At 30.7% G+C, this 19,884-nt stretch overlaps 1 protein-coding gene across 1 annotated transcript; it reads left to right on the top strand.

The window, feature by feature from the left end:
• The first annotated feature begins 57 nt into the window (after nt 1-57).
• On the top strand, nt 58-19,794 carry LOC134700441 (small glutamine-rich tetratricopeptide repeat-containing protein beta-like). Its single transcript, XM_063561831.1, has 12 exons — nt 58-132; nt 4,251-4,360; nt 4,830-4,948; nt 5,413-5,494; nt 6,043-6,142; nt 10,913-11,017; nt 11,596-11,734; nt 12,591-12,671; nt 13,361-13,398; nt 14,116-14,235; nt 15,159-15,262; nt 16,869-19,794. The coding sequence occupies exons 2-12, from the start codon at nt 4,261-4,263 to the stop codon at nt 16,901-16,903; spliced, it is 1,023 nt and encodes a 340-aa protein (XP_063417901.1). The 5' UTR covers nt 58-132; nt 4,251-4,260; the 3' UTR covers nt 16,904-19,794.
• The last annotated feature ends 90 nt before the right edge of the window (nt 19,795-19,884 follow it).

Raw genomic sequence — 19,884 nt, 5'->3', positions numbered from 1 at the left:
TTATAAGTTTAATGAAAGACTGTCGTTCTAACGTGTTCTTTTACGGCTTTTGTTAAAATTGCTTCCGGCGACGTTGAAAGGCAAGGAACAGCGAACTTTTTCAATCTTTGCATTTGATACGATCAGGAAAAGGTTAATGTCAATTTTATTTGTGTCTATTTGAAGTATTTATAGTGAAAGTGACTTTAAATTGCCATTTTTTATCGTCCAAATGCATTAAAACAAAAAAAAGACGGTTTATCTCATGGTGTCGTTGAAATAAAAATAAACATTTTCTGACCAAAATTCTTTCGAGGCGTTTCGTCCCCACAACCTGTTGGGGACAGGTCGATTTTGCCAGTATAGTTCGACCCAACTTTTTGACATGGTTCTTTGTTTACTTGTTGTAACATGAGGCAGACATTTCCTGTGGAATGGGATATAGTCTGTATATTTTTATTTTTGTTTGTAACCTCAAAATCTGTTAAAAAAGAAGTAAAATACGGTAATGTTTCCGATTTTGGTTCTGTTGTTAGGAATTTGACTTGTGACGTTTTTTAAGTTATGACGTCATGTTCAATGTAAACAAAGAAACACAATCATCATGTAATGTTTATTCATATCAGTTTATAGACAGAATTATTAAAAATGAAATTGGTTTTGTGTTCCTTCATATCCTAATTTTTTCACTTGACTACTCAAAGTCTCATGACAACAAGACCGAAAAAAATGAAGTAGATTTTTGCATTTCTGTGCAAATGCAGGAATTAAAAAAAGTAACAAAAAAAAAAGTTAACGATTTTGAGTTCATTGGTCCTCATTCATGCATTAGAACATTTGTATGTACAATGAAATATTTTTTTATTGATTTTTCTACTGTTACAGGGGACGAAGCCATGCACATATAATTTCTTGTCAGGTTACTTCCCCTTTATTGCAATGACATCCTAGCTGGGTTGGATGTCTGTAGCAGGGGTGAATCAAGGGGGAGGGGTGAAACCCTCCTTTTTGGGGACAATCAATGCACTTGAATGGGGACATGTAGTTGTATCTACATATCTATGTAGTTAGTTCAACACTTCAATATCATAGAACTTAGGTGGATATGGTAGACACAGGAAGACAATGAAGGAAAACATATATTGATGTATTCAAACATTCCATTCTCAATTTTATAAGTGTTATTTAGAAACCTAGTTACCAACGACTGCATTAATATTTAATCTCTGCTAGTATGTTAAACAGTTTATTCTGTTTTAACAGATTTATAATTGATTTTGACATCTGATGACATTGAACTTCAGGGCTCACACTACTTCAGAATTATAGGGAGAAGTGACTTCTCTTTTTGAAACTGATAGGGAGAAGTGTTGAGATTTGACTTGTATTACAAGTTCGTTTCATCTGCAATCATATTTTCCAACAATTACTCTATAATCAGTACTGAACTAGACAAAATTATGATAAAAACTTAAGATTTATCAAAGAAATGATAATTAACAAATGATCAGAGGGACAGATACTTGTAACAAGAGTGATCCTTTACCCAACAAACCAGTTTAATGACTCTGAAATTGAAGCTTGTACAAGTAAGAAATTTTTATCAATGCAGGGCATTTTGGCCTCACAATAAACACTATGACACTGCCAGTTGGGACCTAGTCATTTTGTCCATGATTTTTATTTTTTATAAAGTTATTTCTAGAAACAGATGCAAGAAACAAATGGAGTTTTTTTTTTAATCATACATTTATTTCCTTGGATACAACAAGGATTTGTATACAATTTACAAATATTTGTTTCAGTATATGAATGCTGCAAAGTGATAGGTTTTAGACCAGTTTTAAATTCCTGTTTGTTTTACCTCTCATCATAATTTTCTGTTTTCTGATAAACATTTCAAGGAAATGGTATGCTTATTAAGTTATTTTGGGGAAATTTTATAAAAAATTGCTGGAAACCATATGTTACTAAATAATGTTGCTTTAGAAAAAATTGAGAAAGAAAATTTGATATATTTTTATACGAACACAAAAAAAACCAAAATTGGTCATATATTGGTATCACGTCGTCGTCATATTGCGAAGACTTATTGGCTTATTATTTCCAGATAATAACTTTTGAATATAAAGTGAAAAGAAATCAATAAAATTTTAATACTATGTTTATAACCACAAAAGGAAGCTTGGGATTGATTCTGGGGGTTATGGTCCCAAAGGTTTAGGAATTAGGAGCCTGAACGGGCCAAAATCAGCATTTATCTAGTTTCAGGACAAAAAAGTTGTGTATTAGTATTTCAATTATCACTTGAATTGTTATGAAATTATACCACAATGTTTAATACCATAAGTAGAAGGTTGGGATTTATTTTAAGGGGTTAATCGGCAAATAGTCTAGGAATTAAGGTCCAAAAAGGGGCCAAAACAATTATTTTCTAGTTTCAAATCAATAACTTGTGGGTAAATGTATGTATCTCTCTGACATTGTACCACAAGTTTCCATATAATACAGGGAAAGCTTGGATTCAGTTTAGGTTTAATTTTCCTGAATATGTAGGTATGAAGGGCCAAAAAAGGACCAAAAAGGAACATTTTTTCTATTTTCAAACAATTACCACTTGTTTTTAAGTGCATGGATCTCTACAAATTTTTACAAGTAGATTTAATACCACTGAAGGAAGGTTTGGATTGATTTTAGGGGTTATTGTCCCAATAGTTTAGGAATTAGGGGTCAAAAAGGGGGGCCAAAATAATATTTTTTGTAGTTTTCAAATCAATAACTTATGTTTAAGTGTATGGATCTCTCTGAAATTAAACCACAAGTTTCCATACCATGAAGGGATGGTTAGTATTGACTTTAGGGGTTAGGGCTCAAAATTTTTCAGAATTAGGGGAAAAACTAGGTATTTCTGGTCAACGAACAATTGAGACAATTTAAAAATAAAAGCAGGGTAAGGGAGGTAATTCTAAAACATTTAACATACAATGTTGGGTATGTTCAGATTTACTTCTCTTTCACTCATTGTATATTATGTATATAGAAATGTCAGGTTTAGGACTAATTGCAAAAAGGGGGTGAAAAGGGGGGTTGTTGTTGTTTTCATTTTTTTTTCTTCAAATTTCTCAAATTCCAAAAAGTTTAAAGAAGAAACTTTTAATTGCACAATATTGTTCAATAGATTTGTAAGATCTTGACACTTGTTTTGTGTCTAAAACTAATATTATTTCAAAAAATTTATCACAATCCAAATTCAGAGCTGTATCAAGCTTGAATGTTGTGTCCATACCTGCCTTAACTGTTCAGGGATTGACTTCTGTGGTCGTATAAAGCTGCGCCCTGCAGAGCACCTGGTTTTTAATAAATAGATAAGATTCATGTTTGTTTTAATTGTCATCATACATTTTTTCATTATATCAGTAATCTCTATTCAAATTTGAAGGAAATCATATGCTTTTTGATGTAATTATATTCAAATTTGAAAGAAATGATAAGCTTCTAATTTAAGATATATTACGAAAAATCCTGAAAAAAAACAATTCTAAAATAGTAGAGAAGATTTCCTTCTTTTAATAAAAATCCAAAAGAGGAAAAAAGGTTTCCTTCTTTTATTCAGCATCAATCTAATTCAAACCATTTATGCTTCCTTGAGGATATTAAATATGATGGGTTTTTGAAATGTTTCTGAATGTAGTTGTGTTGTTAATTTAAAGAAAACAGATAAAATTGTGGAAAAATCTGAATGAAGTTGTTTCGATTTTGTAAATGTAAATCCAAAGATAAAATTGTGGAAAAAACATGGTTTTCAAAATTAAATAATTAGTCTCAAGCTGTTTGGCTTCATTTATGTCTAGTTTTGATTATAAATACATGTATTTTCAGTAGCTTATGGTTTTTATTCACATTTAATTAGCATTGAATACAGTATATAGATATTGCTAAATATTTTATTTTCACCTCTATGATTGTTTTCATGACGACTGAGTCGATCACCTGATCCAAAGTGGAAAATTTGAAAAAAAATTGAAAAATACGGAAAAAAATATAGCGACACGTTTGCGTGGGATAGCGCTGCGGTCAGTGCAACAGGACAGCGGGGAATTGCACTAGCACTGAAAAGCGCTGTGCTAAAACGGCCTGGGGAGAACACTGATGAGTATAGGACAGTTTAACTTCCTACTTGTATGGTCATATTATATGTACATTATTCAAGAGAGTAAACAAAAACAAGACTGTTGAGTACAATAATGTAATGTTGTAATTTCTATTTTTAGAAAAAGTGATATGGCAGATGTTAATAGATTGGTGTTCTCTATAATACGTTTTCTAGAGGATCAGAAAACGGCTGCAAATCTTAGCGATGAAGGAGTAGAAGGATTAGAAGGTCAGTTTATTTCTCCAGAAACTATCATTAGAATATGGCCATTAATAATGAAAAGAAATGTGAGGTAAACTTCAATCACACAGCAACCTTACAACACAAAATAAAGTAAAATACATTTTAAGGTCATATATACATTCAGTGTCTTCCAGAGTATGGTTTAAAAGAATGTTCACAGTTACTTATATAAATTAGTTTAAGTTGATATATACATTCTATCCTACATTACCTCTGAGTAGATTTCATGCAGCAAGGTTACTTTACTATAAGAGATATTTTATGCAAAATATATAATATGTTTTTCCCAGTTTTGAATTGAAAAAAAATGCCTTTCTGGTCAAAATTAATTGTTTTATACATTTTTATAAACTATTCCCATTTTTTTCATACATGATGATGTAGAACATTGTCATGAAATTATTATTTACTGATAAAAAGAATTCATTATGATTTTATTACTCAATTATTGCAGTTGCTATACAGTGTTTAGAGTCTACATATTCTGTCAGCACACAAGATCCACAACAGGTGAAGAAGCTGTCTGTACCCAAAAATCTATTGGACATATTTAATTCACAATTATCTAGTGAGGTAAGAATATATGTAAAAAAGTTCTGTGTTTAATATGGATCTTTTGGTTCCTCATTTGTGCTGACCGTGGTATATCATTGACCAATTCACAGTTATTTAAAATGTTATGAAGTGAATACAAGTAAAAAAAATCCTATTTGCCAATACTTTGATTTTTTAAACTTGTAAATCTACTTCTATATGTTCCAGTTGTCTTGTATTTTAAATGACACAGGGTGATATGCTTAACATTGCATCTGTTATTACTGTATAATAAGTCTTCTGTTACATAATGGGAAAGAAGGAGGTTTACATTTCTATTTTTAAATTTTATAATAAAATGAAATAATGACTTAGCTTTATAGATAAAATGTGGAAGCTTGTTGGAACTCAACAGTTCAGAAAATGAGAGCTCATTGACTCTTAGTTAGAACTTTCTGATAGTTAGAATAATGATTCGAAAAATGTTTATTATTTTTTTGCAGCCAGAAGCAGAGTTCGATTCTTTGTCAATACATGAACCAACACCAGAAGAGAAAGAAGAGGCAGAGTGTTTGAAAAATAAAGGTATTTAATTTCTATTTTTGTTTCAAAATGTTGTTATTCATTACATGAAGCTGTGGAAAAATTATATAAGAACCCTTATTGGGGTCACATGAATTGTTTTCTAGCTACAAATAAAACAGGATAGCCACCAACACATTCCTTTATAGATAATTTCATCATCAGAGTTATCTCCCCTTATAATGCAAAGTGATAAAAAATTGAATCAAGCTTGAAATATTCTCTTGTTTAAAAAAAAAAAGTCTTAAAAATAAGATCGAACACATCATTTGTTTTTATAAAGATGAAAAGTCTCAGACATAAATTGCATTTCTTTCTCAAAATTTGAGTATTTAAAAGCAATTGTATTATCATTATTTGGTGTATTCAATTCTGTATTAACCAAATGTTTTAGATATCAACAAGAATATGACATTATCAGGGCAAAAGTAGGTCACTATTAACAAAAAAGTCATCATATTGCAATGTTTATATGAAGTATAATCATAATTAATTATGTTGTATAGAATTTTCTCAGGTGTAATATAAAGTTCTTTTTTTTTCTTCTTCAGGAAATGAGTTCATGAAGGCAGAGAAATTTTCAGATGCTTTGGAATGTTATACTCAAGCTTTGAAATTAGATAGTCATAATTCAGTATTTTTCTGTAATAGGTAAACTATTATTTGTTATACATGTAAATCATTTTAAGACAAATTTCAAGATAAAATAACAAACTTAAGTCCATTGATTTAGCCCCATAAGAGGGCTTGTTACCTGAATATCATTCTAAATAAAAAGTACCTGAAAAAATAATCTTAGTTCACCAAGCAAATCAGTCACGTCTCAGTCATTACAGCTGAAAGGACATTCTGGGTTAGCTGCTCTTTACCCACTATCTACGATGTAATTTTACTGATAGATGGATCAACGACTTACTACTTTTGATGGCAGAAACCAATCCAACGCTGTACAGTCTACATTGGTATCTATGTAAATGTGTTATGCTGACTAACATCCGAGGGCCTGTATCCTAGGTGTTAGATAATGGAATGCCATTTCACTGTGTCACGACATTGGTCCTAATAATACTTCCTGTCATTGTTATTACTAGGCCAACCTTAAAAATATGTTTGTTTGCAGTTTTCCGACTGTACCTTCAGACTGAAGGGTCGGTAGGTAGGAAAAATATTTTATTTTATCAGCCAAAATACAGTTTTAACAAGCAGTTACACTAAACCAAGTTTCTTGTGAAGAAAAAAAAATCATTTTTAAACAACAAACACTGGACATGCTGAAAACCAACATCAAATGAACAGGCATTTTCAGATAAAAAACTTTTTAACCAAAACTGAAATTTTAACATAGTGTCATTATCCAATTTATGACATAAAATATGGTATAATTATTAAATACTTGAACACTTATAAACAAAAAATGTCATTACAACTAGAACTGTTTTAAAGAAATATATTCAAGCATGAATGCTTCTTGACTAGAATGTTTTCATGAGTAGAGTATTTTCATCAGAAAAATGTATATATTATAGATTTATAAGACAATTATTAAAGAGTGTATTTTTAATAAAAAAAAAATAACCATTGAACATGTTGCATCTTCCTCAATTGAAAAAAAAGTATTAAGACATCCGACTGTTTTCATATTTCTAACAATATTTAATTATATGTGATAAGGTTATATTTTTGTCAGGCTTTAATGAAAACCAAAGAAATCTAAAGATTGGGGTGAAATCCTTGAATCCGGGTCCGTACGCCCTAATTCACGTTCGCCCTAGTATCTGTTCGTCCTGATACCTGTTCCCCCAGGGTCCATTCGCTCTGATTTTTATTTTTTACTAATTGTTGTCTAGTGGCATAATTTTAAGTATTTGAATAAAATATGTTGAAGTTTGTTGAAAAAATCACCGAATATTGATATTGCCGCAATCAATTTCATCATTTTCCCTTTGATTGCAGTAGAATACTGAAATACAATGTATATGGCAGATTTTACAGTATTGTGTTCTGTCTCCTACTTTCATGTTGCTAATGTGACGGAGACAAAAATAAGTAACGTTAGCGACATTTGGACATGTAACATGAGCAACAACATCTTTAAAAGTTCAAATGTATGCACACAGTGATGTTTAATATATGCCTGAAGTAATAAAATTGTACAGTCTGGTTTAGAATTTCTAAATATACAGAATGTCATTTGCAGGTGTACTTTATATCAAATGAATACACATGAAACCAATTCGTAATAGTAACATTAGCAACATCTACTATCATGACATTACGTTTTGTTGCGAACGTCTTTTTGATGGACGGAATACATTTAAGGTCCTCTTGTAACGATATTACATACAACTAACCTTCTTTGCTACCCCATCATGTGAAGGAACTGACTCCGAATCTAATTCTGCAAAGGGCGATATCGTAACTCCTATACAGGAGAGTTACAGATCTAAATATATGTTGCTCACGTGACACTGATTTGGACGGAAACCTCAAGTAGTAACGTTCGCAAAAAATAAAACAGCCAATGATATTGATTCCTCAAGTCCTTTGACCCCCTTACGTCATCCAAATTTAATATGATTGCTATTTTCAATTATTTATAAAACCCGGGATAAAAATAACTACAATTGCCTGTCTGAGAACCAACAAGAAAATTGCGATCGTGACATACCACAATGGACGGAAAAGACGTGACGTTAGCAACAATATTATTAAATTACCTTTTTTAGCCTTTACCAATAAAAATCTGCCTTAAAGTTATGATTAAAACACAAAAGAAGACTTTTTATTAAAATATAAGTCCATGTGATAAGGCTCAACTTATAAATAATACTTCAAAATTCCACTCCAAATAAGCTGGATGTCAGTAAAGTAGGTCATGATGTCTATTCCATGTCCAATATTTTGAAATTGAAAACCCTCTAATTCTAACAAAAAACACAAGCACAGAGTAATTTTTATTTTTATTTACTCAGAAAGACACATTTTATTCAATAACATAATGCATTACTCCATTACACAGTCTGTTTCACAGTTTCAGCAATTGCTTTTTTGATGGATACAAAAAAACAATAATTCCTTCTTATTGTAAAATCTGCCATTTATCTTTGTTGATATTTGTTAACAAAATAATTGTATTCAGTCATTCACTAATGTATGTTGTATAACTTAGACTAGTCTCAGAGTATTTTAATGAATGAACTTGTAAATCCAATTTTACAGTTCGTACATTTTTTTTAAAATTAATTTCAAGCTGAATATATTATCAAAACAAATTTGTTTTTTATATTATAAATCCATCAAAAGACAGGTATCACAATAAGCAGTGATCCGAATTATTTTGTCATAAAACAATAAATTAATGATCCTTAACAAGCAATAAACTTTTAGATATTTCCACGTTTCCATAAATTTCAAGAATATATACCATAGAAATATATCTGATTAAGTTTATTCAACTTCAATGCCCTGAATATTTATATTTTTTAGTAGGGCGAACGGACTCTAAGGGCGAACGAACTCAGGGCAAACGGACCCAGGGCGAACATGTTACTAGGGCGAACGGTCCCGATACCGAAATCCTTAGCACCCCATTAAAAGTAAATGGTCTGTACTGAAATGCTTTTAATGCATAAAAAAAAAAGGCAGCATAGCTCCTAAGGACATGTTTTAAATCACACAGGCCACACAGTTTGGGTGTATTTAATATTGTAAGTAAGAGAATAATTGCAATGAGTGGGGCAGCCCCCCTTATCCTAAAGGAGCATACTCATTGCAATCGAAGATAGATTTAATATAGAGAGAGTATATTTATTTTTCAAGCTAACCATTCATTTTCTCTTACATCTTTGTGTAGTTAGGGTTGCTTCTTATTGATTTGGCATGATCTATATCCATTAACATTTCAAATGAGCCCTTCCTTCGTACAGGCGTGTTTACAGATATCCATGAAGATTTTTAAGTCATGGAGGAGTGGTTTCATCTTTGTCGTCTTCACAATGATTTGTAGAAAATATGCCATACTTCAAGCTGCTGTCGAATTATTTAACCACTGAAATTGGTTCCATAAAGTCAGGCTCCACAGATCCTGAACCCGATTTGTTTGAGACAGAATGGTTATCGTGTCAGTTATGAATATCTGTTGCATTATCGTCAATGATATCATCACACATCATTACATGTGCCTGAATCTGTATAAACAGTTTACTAATAAACTTTTTTGTTTGTTATTTGTCTTAAAATTGACACGAGACGACAGCGAAAGTACTCCTCCGTGACTTCATGGATACCTGTAAACAATTTCCATGTGCTTTATCATTAAATGGTCACATGAACGCTTGACGGGAAGCTAAGAAAAACCGAACTTGAAATGCGTAATTGACCCAGACTTTAAATCATTTCCGGAAAGGACCCAAAGTTCCGGATCACGTCAATAGAGGTATTAAAAAAAATTTCTTCAAATTTAAAGCAATAAAATTTTCACAGTCGGGAGGATTTTCAAGGGTCGGTCGGTAAACTGCAAACAAACAATATTTTAATTTAAGCCCTATGTTCAAGTCTCATCGAAACAGTTCTCCATCAAAGTGGTTAGCGGACTGCACAGCTGACCAACCTGGCCCTGAAAGCAGTCATTGTGAACGAAGTAACCTACCAAGAATGAAGATATTCAACAAACAAAAATATCATACCAAAACCAAAATAGCAGCCAGGATGTTCCAGCATTTTGATATATGTCACAAAAATATTTAAGCGCTCACCAAATGCCTTCAGGCACTGTGCCGACCATCGGAGGGCTTAACAGTCAGTCAATGTTGTTAAAAATCAACTTGATAGATAGAAGCAAACAAGCACACTCAACTTTAGATTTATGTTCTTGCAGTACACAATCAATTAGTTCAGAGCAAATACGTAATGTTTGATCTCAAAACTTGTTTATTAGAAAAGAAAGAATTTTGGTCGATTTTTAAAATACTAAAACATAAATGATACTCTCTGATATTCATTGATAATCATCTCATGTGTCTATAAATAACCGATAATATAAAAATGGTGAGGTATCCATAAATATTTATGATTTGTTGCACAATAACCTTATGCTAACAAGCATAAAATCACATGTCAAGTCAATTGAAAATTTGTTTTGTCTTTGAATTGAATGGAAGAAACTCCATGTAAATATTATATATAAATATATATATGCATGTCTATATTTCTTTACAAAAAAATATGAAAGATAACTATTAATGTTGCTATTAAAATTTAAAAATATACATTGTAGTTTGTTGTAAACAATATGAAATTATCTCCCTTTGAACAGACAATTGAAAATACAGAAATGTACCATAAATGAATCTTCTTTATGTAACACTTATAATTTGTAAAATGACGGTACATTTTATCAAAATTATTAATTACTATTTGCAGAGCAGCAGCATATAGTAAATTGAACAAACATGTAAAAGCTATAGAAGATTGTGAAAAGGCATTAACAATAGATCCACAGTATAGCAAAGCATACGGTAGGATGGGGTAGGTATTGAAATGGTAGAATTCACTTATTTACTTATTTGAGTCTTATCCATTTGGTTTTGCCTGGTGATTGAAACAAGTCGATTTAAAGTTGATTTATAGTGTATCACTGAAAAATTTAAGTGGAAAGTTTTTATTTTGATATCGTTCAGATGCATACTTATATTTGAAGATTGTTTGCTTATTTCTGGATGTCTATTGGTTTTAATGGGTTGTTCTATTGCTATCTATTTAGGCGACTCCATATCTCGATTTCTGAATATAAAGTATAGCTTGTTCATGGACTTGGTATTTAAGATACTGATGAGGTTAAGAGTGGGAAACAGGACTTGGACTAAACATATAAAATCTGTCACAACTCAGAATGACCAATGATAAATGAAGACAGCATTCAAGCAATACATACAACACATAATTTATTTTAAGTACATTAAATTCATATTCTTAACATGCAGTTATTTTAATCATATTTAGTCTTTTTCAAGTGAATTATAATTTATGGTATTGTTAAGGAAATGAAGGAACAGGTGAAATCTATTCTTTAATTTTAACAAAGATGTTTGATTTATAATTTTCAGTATAGCATACACAGCATTAAATGACCATGAAAGTGCACTAGAATGTTACAGAAAAGCTTTAGAATTAGATCCTACTAACCAGTCATATCAAAATAATTTAGAAATAGCAGAACAAAAATTAAAAGAAGAAGCTGCTAAGGTAATTATTTCTGTTCTAATGCACAAATCTTTAAAAGTGACTTAGTATTGATGTTTACCATTCAAATATATGAATACTGTGGATTCATTATTTTTCGTTGGATACTAATTTTTGTGGATTTCGTGGGTACAGGTGAACCCCGTATTAAAATGATCAACGAATTACAAATTTTCCATAGACTTGCATGTATACTTTGGCAGAACCACGTCATTAAAAGTCCATAAAGTCAAAGTTTTGTTCAATCCACGAAAAATTGGTACCCACGAAAATAAATGAATCCACTGTATATGATATATAAAAAATGCATTCCATTATCTCTCACTGTCTGCTTCTAGATTACATGAATTAAAAATATTTCAAAAAAGTTCTTGTCAGTAAAAATTGTTAAACTTTAAATAAGTCCAGATTTAGAAGTACTTGAAAAATGATGTTATCACTAATATCTAAAAAGCAAGAAGATGTGGTATGATTGCTAGTGAACCAACTATCCACTAAAGTTCAAATGAAGTGGATGAAGCCACTTATAGCCAACTGCAAAGCCTCCAATAATAAAACAATAAAATGTTTGGTTAGCTATAATTAGTCCTGACATGAAAAATATGAAACAATTCAAATGAGAAAACTACTTGCCTGACTTATAACAAAACAATATTAAAAAAAAAAATTTGACAGACGTGAACCAACAACAACCATGTACTCCTGATTTGGGACAGGCACATAGAGAATGTGGCGGGGTTAAACCTGATTGTAAGCACTCAACCCTCCCCAACCCTAATTTATATGAAGGTCACAATCTTTATATCACAATATATATAATATCCATTTGTAAAATTTTTGTATTTTTTACAAATTGCAGGCAGGCTTTGGTTTAGGATCCGGAGGTGGTATGCCTATGGATTTTAGTCAGATATTGAATAACCCACATGTTATGGATATGGTGAGTTTTTATATAAATTTTTAAATGGTTAAATGATGTTTTTAAATGTTGGATGTAATTTTAGAAATTACTACCTGATTTAATAAATACTTATATTAAACAACAGACCAACATTTAAGGTATTTTAAGAATTTGCTATTACATGAGAATAAAAGGAGACTTGGGGTTTATCTTCAAGGAGGGGCAACCATAAGACAGAAAGAGACTATCTATAGATAAAGGTGAGGGGGGATAGGACCTTTATCGGGACTCCGGGATCAGGTGTTTTTAATTTTAAGTTCGGGATTGATCCTTTCGGAATCCGGGAATTCTTTTTTTGAATTTGGGACCTCAGGATTTCGGGATTTCATGTTTTTAAGCTTGGTTTTTCGGAACCAGGACCCCTCCTACCCTTCCTCAAAGGTGTATCCTTAAAAATAGACAAGTATCTATACCATATGTCAAATCTAAATATGTGTAGAAAAGTTGTAAATGAATTTAATAGTGACTATTGAAGATCCACCATTAACAAAATCATATTCCAAAATGAAGGAAAATAAAGATTACTTTTGATAGAACATTATAGACAACATCTTCTTTTAAAATAATGATAAATACACAACATCTTTTTTTAAAATAATGATAAATACGCAAATTTTGAAAGGAACACATTTAAGAAAAATAGTTAACAATGAATTATTTTTTTACAGGCAACACAAATGATGGGTAATCCACAAATGCAGCAAATGTAAGAACTTTTTATACAGTTTTATTTATATTCATAACATTGTTCATTTCTTGTTTAGACAAATGTTAGATACATCAGTATTCTTTGTAAAAAAATAAACGAAAGTACATGTAATAATATTGTGAAGATTATGGTGGTTTCTTGAATATTCTCAAGATTGAAGAATTGTTTGATTCTACCTAAATTAAGGAAACCTAATTAAGGAATGACTGTAATATTTTTCTGTCTATGAAGAAATAACATAAAAAATGTGGTGCACTCTGAATAACCTGCAGAGCGGGTTATTTAAAGTGTGCACCAAATCTTTTATTGTTATTTCGAATAACCAGAATAAATATTAATGTCATTTCTTATAATTTCTTAAATTCTTAAATTCATTTTAAACCGGAGTAAATCATGAAAAAACGTTGAGCCTGGACGGCGAAAGCGAGAAAGGCAATCTAGTGGAGATGATCAATGATAATCTGTTTATCGCTATTTTACCTAAGTAAATTGTCAATTTCGTTAGCAATGCTTTGTGTCTAATTAGTTTCTAGCGATAATTTTCCATCTCAAGTGAGTAGCATGATATGAAAAATTATCACAAAAAAAGATCAAAGGAAAATTGCCCAAAATAGCGATAAAGGTCTTTATAGTACCTTTGTATATGTTTCTTGTAAATAAGTAGTTATCCTGTTACATATGTGAACAGTAGATAATAAACTTGATATATTACAGGATGTCAAACATGATGTCAGGGTTTGGTGGAGTACCTGGGGCAGGAGGAGGTAATCCAGAGGAAGCAGTAGAAGGGGGTGCACCAGGAGTACCGGGAGGAATCGGTAATATATTACAAATGTAAGTTTTTAAAAAAACTCTTCACTCTAAACCTCTGTATTACATGCTTATGAGTGTTTATTTCACATGAACAATTTTGTTAGTACTTAATGTTGACCTGAAGTTCTGACAGAAGACAGAAATATCACTAGTGTTATGTTATAAAAATTGGAAGAAATATAAGTGGTTATTAAAAAGAACTAAGGATTTTTCTCAGACAAATAAATTTACCACTTTAGGACTAATTTGTATTCAAGTAGACAATAATATCAAGCCTGTAAGCTTTAAGAGGTTAATGATAAAACAACAACAACCAGTGAGGCAGCAACCCAGTGACACAAACAACCAAGATATGTAAAGGACAACATATATATAGATTCCACAACTGCAACAAGTGTGTTACGATATTTCTCCACTCAAGAAAGTTAAATTTTAATATTTAAAGCGCTTGGCTTTGCCGAGCTTTTTAAATGGTTAAAATTTAACAATCGAGGGTGGAGAAATACCATAATACACGAGTTATAGTGGTGGAATCTGTTTCTCTAATTATATTTATCCTTCTTTTTCAAGCATGGTCGCCTTTTTTCATGACGTCACAATAGGAAAATTCAGAAGAATCGAAGAAAATTTAACGTCACAATTTTTCACTAGAGATTAGAAATATTTTTCTCACACCGGTCAGGAAATGTGAAAATAGCATGAAAATTAGAGAAAGGGAGATTAAGTTGGATTATTTTAATGACAGAACATAATAATGGTTTATACAATCTGAAAAGATCAACAAAATAAATAAGGAAAACTTTAAACTATGGAAATCGAGTGGTCCATGTGATTTGTCAACTTTAAAAAAAAATTTACAACAATTTATTAGGCAAAGAAGAATGTCTGACAATTTATTAACATTTATAAATTTCCACTTCACATTTTAATAATGGATATTTCAGTGGCCAGCAAATGGCTTCACAGATGCAAGAAAGTAATCCTGAGCTTGTAGCACAATTACGACAACAAATGGGTAGACCACCAAATAATCCAGATGGAAGTAACGGTAAGCACTACATTGATTTTACAGGCCCGTAGCCAGAAATTTCCAAAGGGACTCACAAACTCCACTTTAACAGTCACAATTCGAACAGAACCTCGACTTTAACAGTGCTTATTTGTTTTCAAGGGGGGTTCGGGTATGGTTTTATATACTACATTTAGCAGATGAAATATGCAAATAATTATATGATGATAAAATACAATCATTAGTCCTTTTACCTCACTGTTAGATGCAATCGTTGATTGGTTAAAATTAAAATAATATTGATATGAGATTATGAAGTTGTGAATACAAAACTGGTCTAAATTAATTAATGTGATTTTACTACATCAATTTAGATAAGCAATATTTTAAAAATAATAATGCCTTCCCTAAAAACAACTTTTTGCAATTAAAAAACAGGAAACAGAATTTCGAAAATGAGCAAAACTAATAGGAAGATCTCATTAAAACATAACACACATCTTAGAAAGTTTCACAGAAATCATTCTTTTGGCTACTTTTGAAACCTCTTTTCTTGACCACAACACTTTAGAAACTACCTCATTTTTGTCAACTTTTAGATTCAGTTTCACCACAGATTTTTATATAAAGATTGAATATCACTTTTAATGTTAGATTACTTCCAAAATTGTTTACTTTCAATGAGTATAAATCATATTCATAACTGTTATTCTCATGATTGAGAAAACAACATAATCATATTTCACTATAAAACAGACAAGCCAATTCTATCTGTCTTTCATTGTTGAAGGCCGTACGGTGACCTATAGTTGTTAATGTTTGTGTCATTTTGGTCTTTTGTGGATAGTTGTCTCATTGGCAATCATACCACATCTTCTTTTTTATATTTATATCACACTATGTTAAAACTTTCTGAAGCCAAAGGGCCATGTAGTGTTATCATGTCCATATGTATGCACATCTCAAAACTAGTATCCATTTTCTAACTTTAGTTTGCCTCAACCAAACTTTTATTAATATTGACTCTGTTCAATTGAAACAAGGAAAAGGGACATATCTCTTTGAATTAATCAGGGTTTTTTATTTGAAGATTTTGTTAATATTCATGGATTGTGTGATAACTGCACTTCACAACTACATTAATAATATTCTTGAGTAAAGGTTCTTCTTTCTTTGGTATTTGTATGCAAACATATAAATATAGATTCCACAACTGCAACAAGTGTGTTACTATATTTCTCCACTCGAGACAGTTAAATTTTAATTTTTAAAGCGCGAGGTATTGCTGAGCTTTCTAAATAGTTAAAAATTTAACTGTCGCAAGTGGAGAATTATCATAATACACGAGTTTTAGTGGTGGAATCTGTTTCTCTAATGATTTTTATCCTTCTTTTTCAAAGATTTGAAGAAAGTTGTGTACTTTTTATGTGATGTCATCAGGCATGGTCGCCTTTTTTTATGACGTCACAATAGGAAAATTCAGAAGAAACAAAGAAAATTTAACATCACAATAATATTTCGACCAATCATTTGCTGAGAACAAATTTTTCACTAGAGATTAGAAATACAATTTTCTCACACCAGTCAGGAAATGTGAAAATAGCATGAAAATTAGAGAAGATTCATTTTAAATTGTTTGTTGTAGATGCTGACAGCAACCCTGGTTCCCAACAACAATGATGTGATTAACTGTAAATTGATGTTTATTTTGTCGTGATGGAATCTGTAGACTGATTAAAGACGTGAAGGAAGGAAGAAATTTGTATAAAATCGATCATTCAACTCTGGGAACCAGAAAATTTGTCTTTGTATCTGCCTACACGAATATATAATGACATTAATTTTTTTAACCACTATGTATGTTAATTTTTTTTTTTGGCATTCAGATAAATTATGAAAAAATTATGTATGGAAAGCTAAGATATAAAAATCAGCTCTTGAACAAATTTCATAAAACATTATGGTTATACTTTAGATTGTTTTTTTAAAAATAGTGTTCGTATCAGCTGAGAATCATAATGATAAAAAAAGAGAAATAACAACTTCTCTCTTATTTAAGAAAATGGTTACCAGTTTAATATCAAGTGTATATTCTTGCGTCATTTGAATATTACAAATAAATTACAATTGTATGTGAGAAGCTCAATGAATTTAGATTTGCCTGTTTGATAATTAAGTGATCCAAATTGACTGATATTTAAACAACCATCTGCAGATTACTCCAAATTAGCAGGCTGCATATGGTTTGAAAAGGAAGGCAACAGAACCAGTTTTCACAAGTAGCTGTCATAATAACCTTAGCATTTCATGAATACAAAGTTCACTTTAAAAAGCAGAGAATTTATTGAGTCTTTAACACACACTGATGTAATTTAGCTGTAAAATTGTATAATGATCTGGACTGATACGTGAATTGGTAATTAGTACATACAGTTTCATAGATGAATATTTGTATTCAGTGTTAAATATATTTATTAATGAGTTGTTTATTTTATTTGTATATTAAATTCATATTTATCATTTATAGTTCTACTCATTACTTTAGGATGAAGTTCTGCATAGAGATATGCAAATGTATATTCGGATACTTCTTGAGCTTTGATTGACTTTCATTACAAAAGAATAATGTCTTTTAGATTAAAAATAGGCTGGGAACTTTTAAAGCAACAAGATTGTTCACGTCTATGATGTTATATTTCATTAATATAATGTTGGAACTAAGTTTCTTTAAAATTCTATCTTTCACCATTTAATTAAAAGATGACAAAGTGGTTGATTTCATGATTTTATTTCAATGTTTTTATGATGAAACTTCTGTTTACCTTCATAAATTTTTATTACAACAGTATGTTAAGATTTAAACTTAAATTATATTGTTATTACATAGCCTGCAGTTACATGGAGAATGAGACCAATTTGTCTTGCCAATATAATATACATTTATGCCATTTATGTCAAGTACTATATGGAAATGTTAATTAAAAAAGTAATTATCATAAAATCAATGCTTTCTTGTTGAATCAGATAGAAATAAAAGATTTCATTGTCAAACATTTTTGTTCTGCTCAAAGTTTCCATTCCTTCTTCATTCACAGTCAAATGCATTGCAATGCTGAGATATTGCTAGACTATTATATTAAGTTCATCCAACATAGTAAGTTCGGAAAATTTGGGATGGCAAATATCTGTCGTTATGACTTGAAACCATACCGTAGCTAGGGGGTTTGTCCAAACCCCCCTTGAAAACAAATAAGCACTGTTAAAGTCAATGTTCTGTTCAAATTGTGACTGTTAAAGTTGAGTTTGTGAGCCCTTGGAAAATCCTGGCTACGGGCCTTGAAACCATGCTTCATTCACGTTATGGCAACACCACCTGCACCCTAGATCACTCGCCTTATGAGGCTAAACAAAATGTAGCTTTGGTTGGGCTACATATAGATATAAAATAGGTATAGAACATTTGTGAATTACATGTATATTAATTGAACTGATTAAAAAGCAAACATTTAAGTATTTATAAATTAATCTTTCATAATTTATTTATGAATGAGGACTTTTCTGAAATTGGAAATAAAAGGAGGCATTTATTAAATGGATATTATTTTTAACTGGCTGTTCCTGTTGTAACACCTCTAGTGATAAATGTCCGTCCACATTATTAATAAATGTTGTCACATTACTGATTTTGGCAAGTCCTTAATCTAACTAATACAAATATTTAACACTTTAGTTGATGTTGATGTTAAAAATTTAGAATCCCCCATTTGCTTTGTCCCGCCCTCTTAAATTTATTTTTGCACACATTTTGTCAATTATTTTCGATAATACAAGAAAGCCCAAGAAAAGGTGTGGAAATTTTTTTTGTGAAAAATATTTTTTTCAGTCAGCCATAATAGTGCTAACATACATAGTAATATCATTTCTTTTATTTGTTTTAATCCCACCAATAATGAGAATAAATGGAGAAGTTTTTATTTTGTGATGGTGGTAACAAGGATGCGACAAATTCATAGATTAAATTGTATACTTGTACCTGATTGAATAAATTCATGCTAAGAAATGAGATACGTTTTTAAAAAAAGAAATAACTTTTTATTGTACATTTTTGAACTATTTTGATCTAATTCTAAAATAAAATATAGTTTGCATATATGAACAGCATGCAATGAATGACATAGAATATATTATAACTAACAGTTTTGATAATGTTCAAGTGTAAAGATTTTGATTTTCAGTAATTATTGCTAATTTTAATTCAGTAATTGAATATATGCATGAATTAAGGTTAACCTCTAACGGCCAAAAGTGATGTGTTCAAAGTTTATCCTATAATGGGTATACTACTGATGTAATTTTTTTAACCAAAAAGATAGGATTCATTTATTGCATTGATAGTATTGCTTAACTAGCATCCACAGATCCATATGTTTTGTTTGTACAAGTAACTGTCAGAGCTTTTTATCATAACCTCCCTATTCTGTTATCACACTACCTGTCTGTAATATGATAAGTTTATGCTCCATTAAAACATTGTTATTGATATCAATAAACTTGTGAGATTTAGAAACAAATGTCTTATTTTTTTGTCACATCTGCATAACACAGAGCAAGACATAGAGAATACAATCCTGCAGCATCAATGTAAACTATTTGTATTTATA

Source organism: Mytilus trossulus, unplaced genomic scaffold (assembly GCF_036588685.1).
Source record: "Mytilus trossulus isolate FHL-02 unplaced genomic scaffold, PNRI_Mtr1.1.1.hap1 h1tg000138l__unscaffolded, whole genome shotgun sequence".
Classification (NCBI taxonomy): domain Eukaryota; kingdom Metazoa; phylum Mollusca; class Bivalvia; order Mytilida; family Mytilidae; genus Mytilus; species Mytilus trossulus.
The sequence above is the reverse complement of the archived record's forward strand: the minus strand, read 5'-3'. Positions and strand labels throughout refer to the sequence as shown.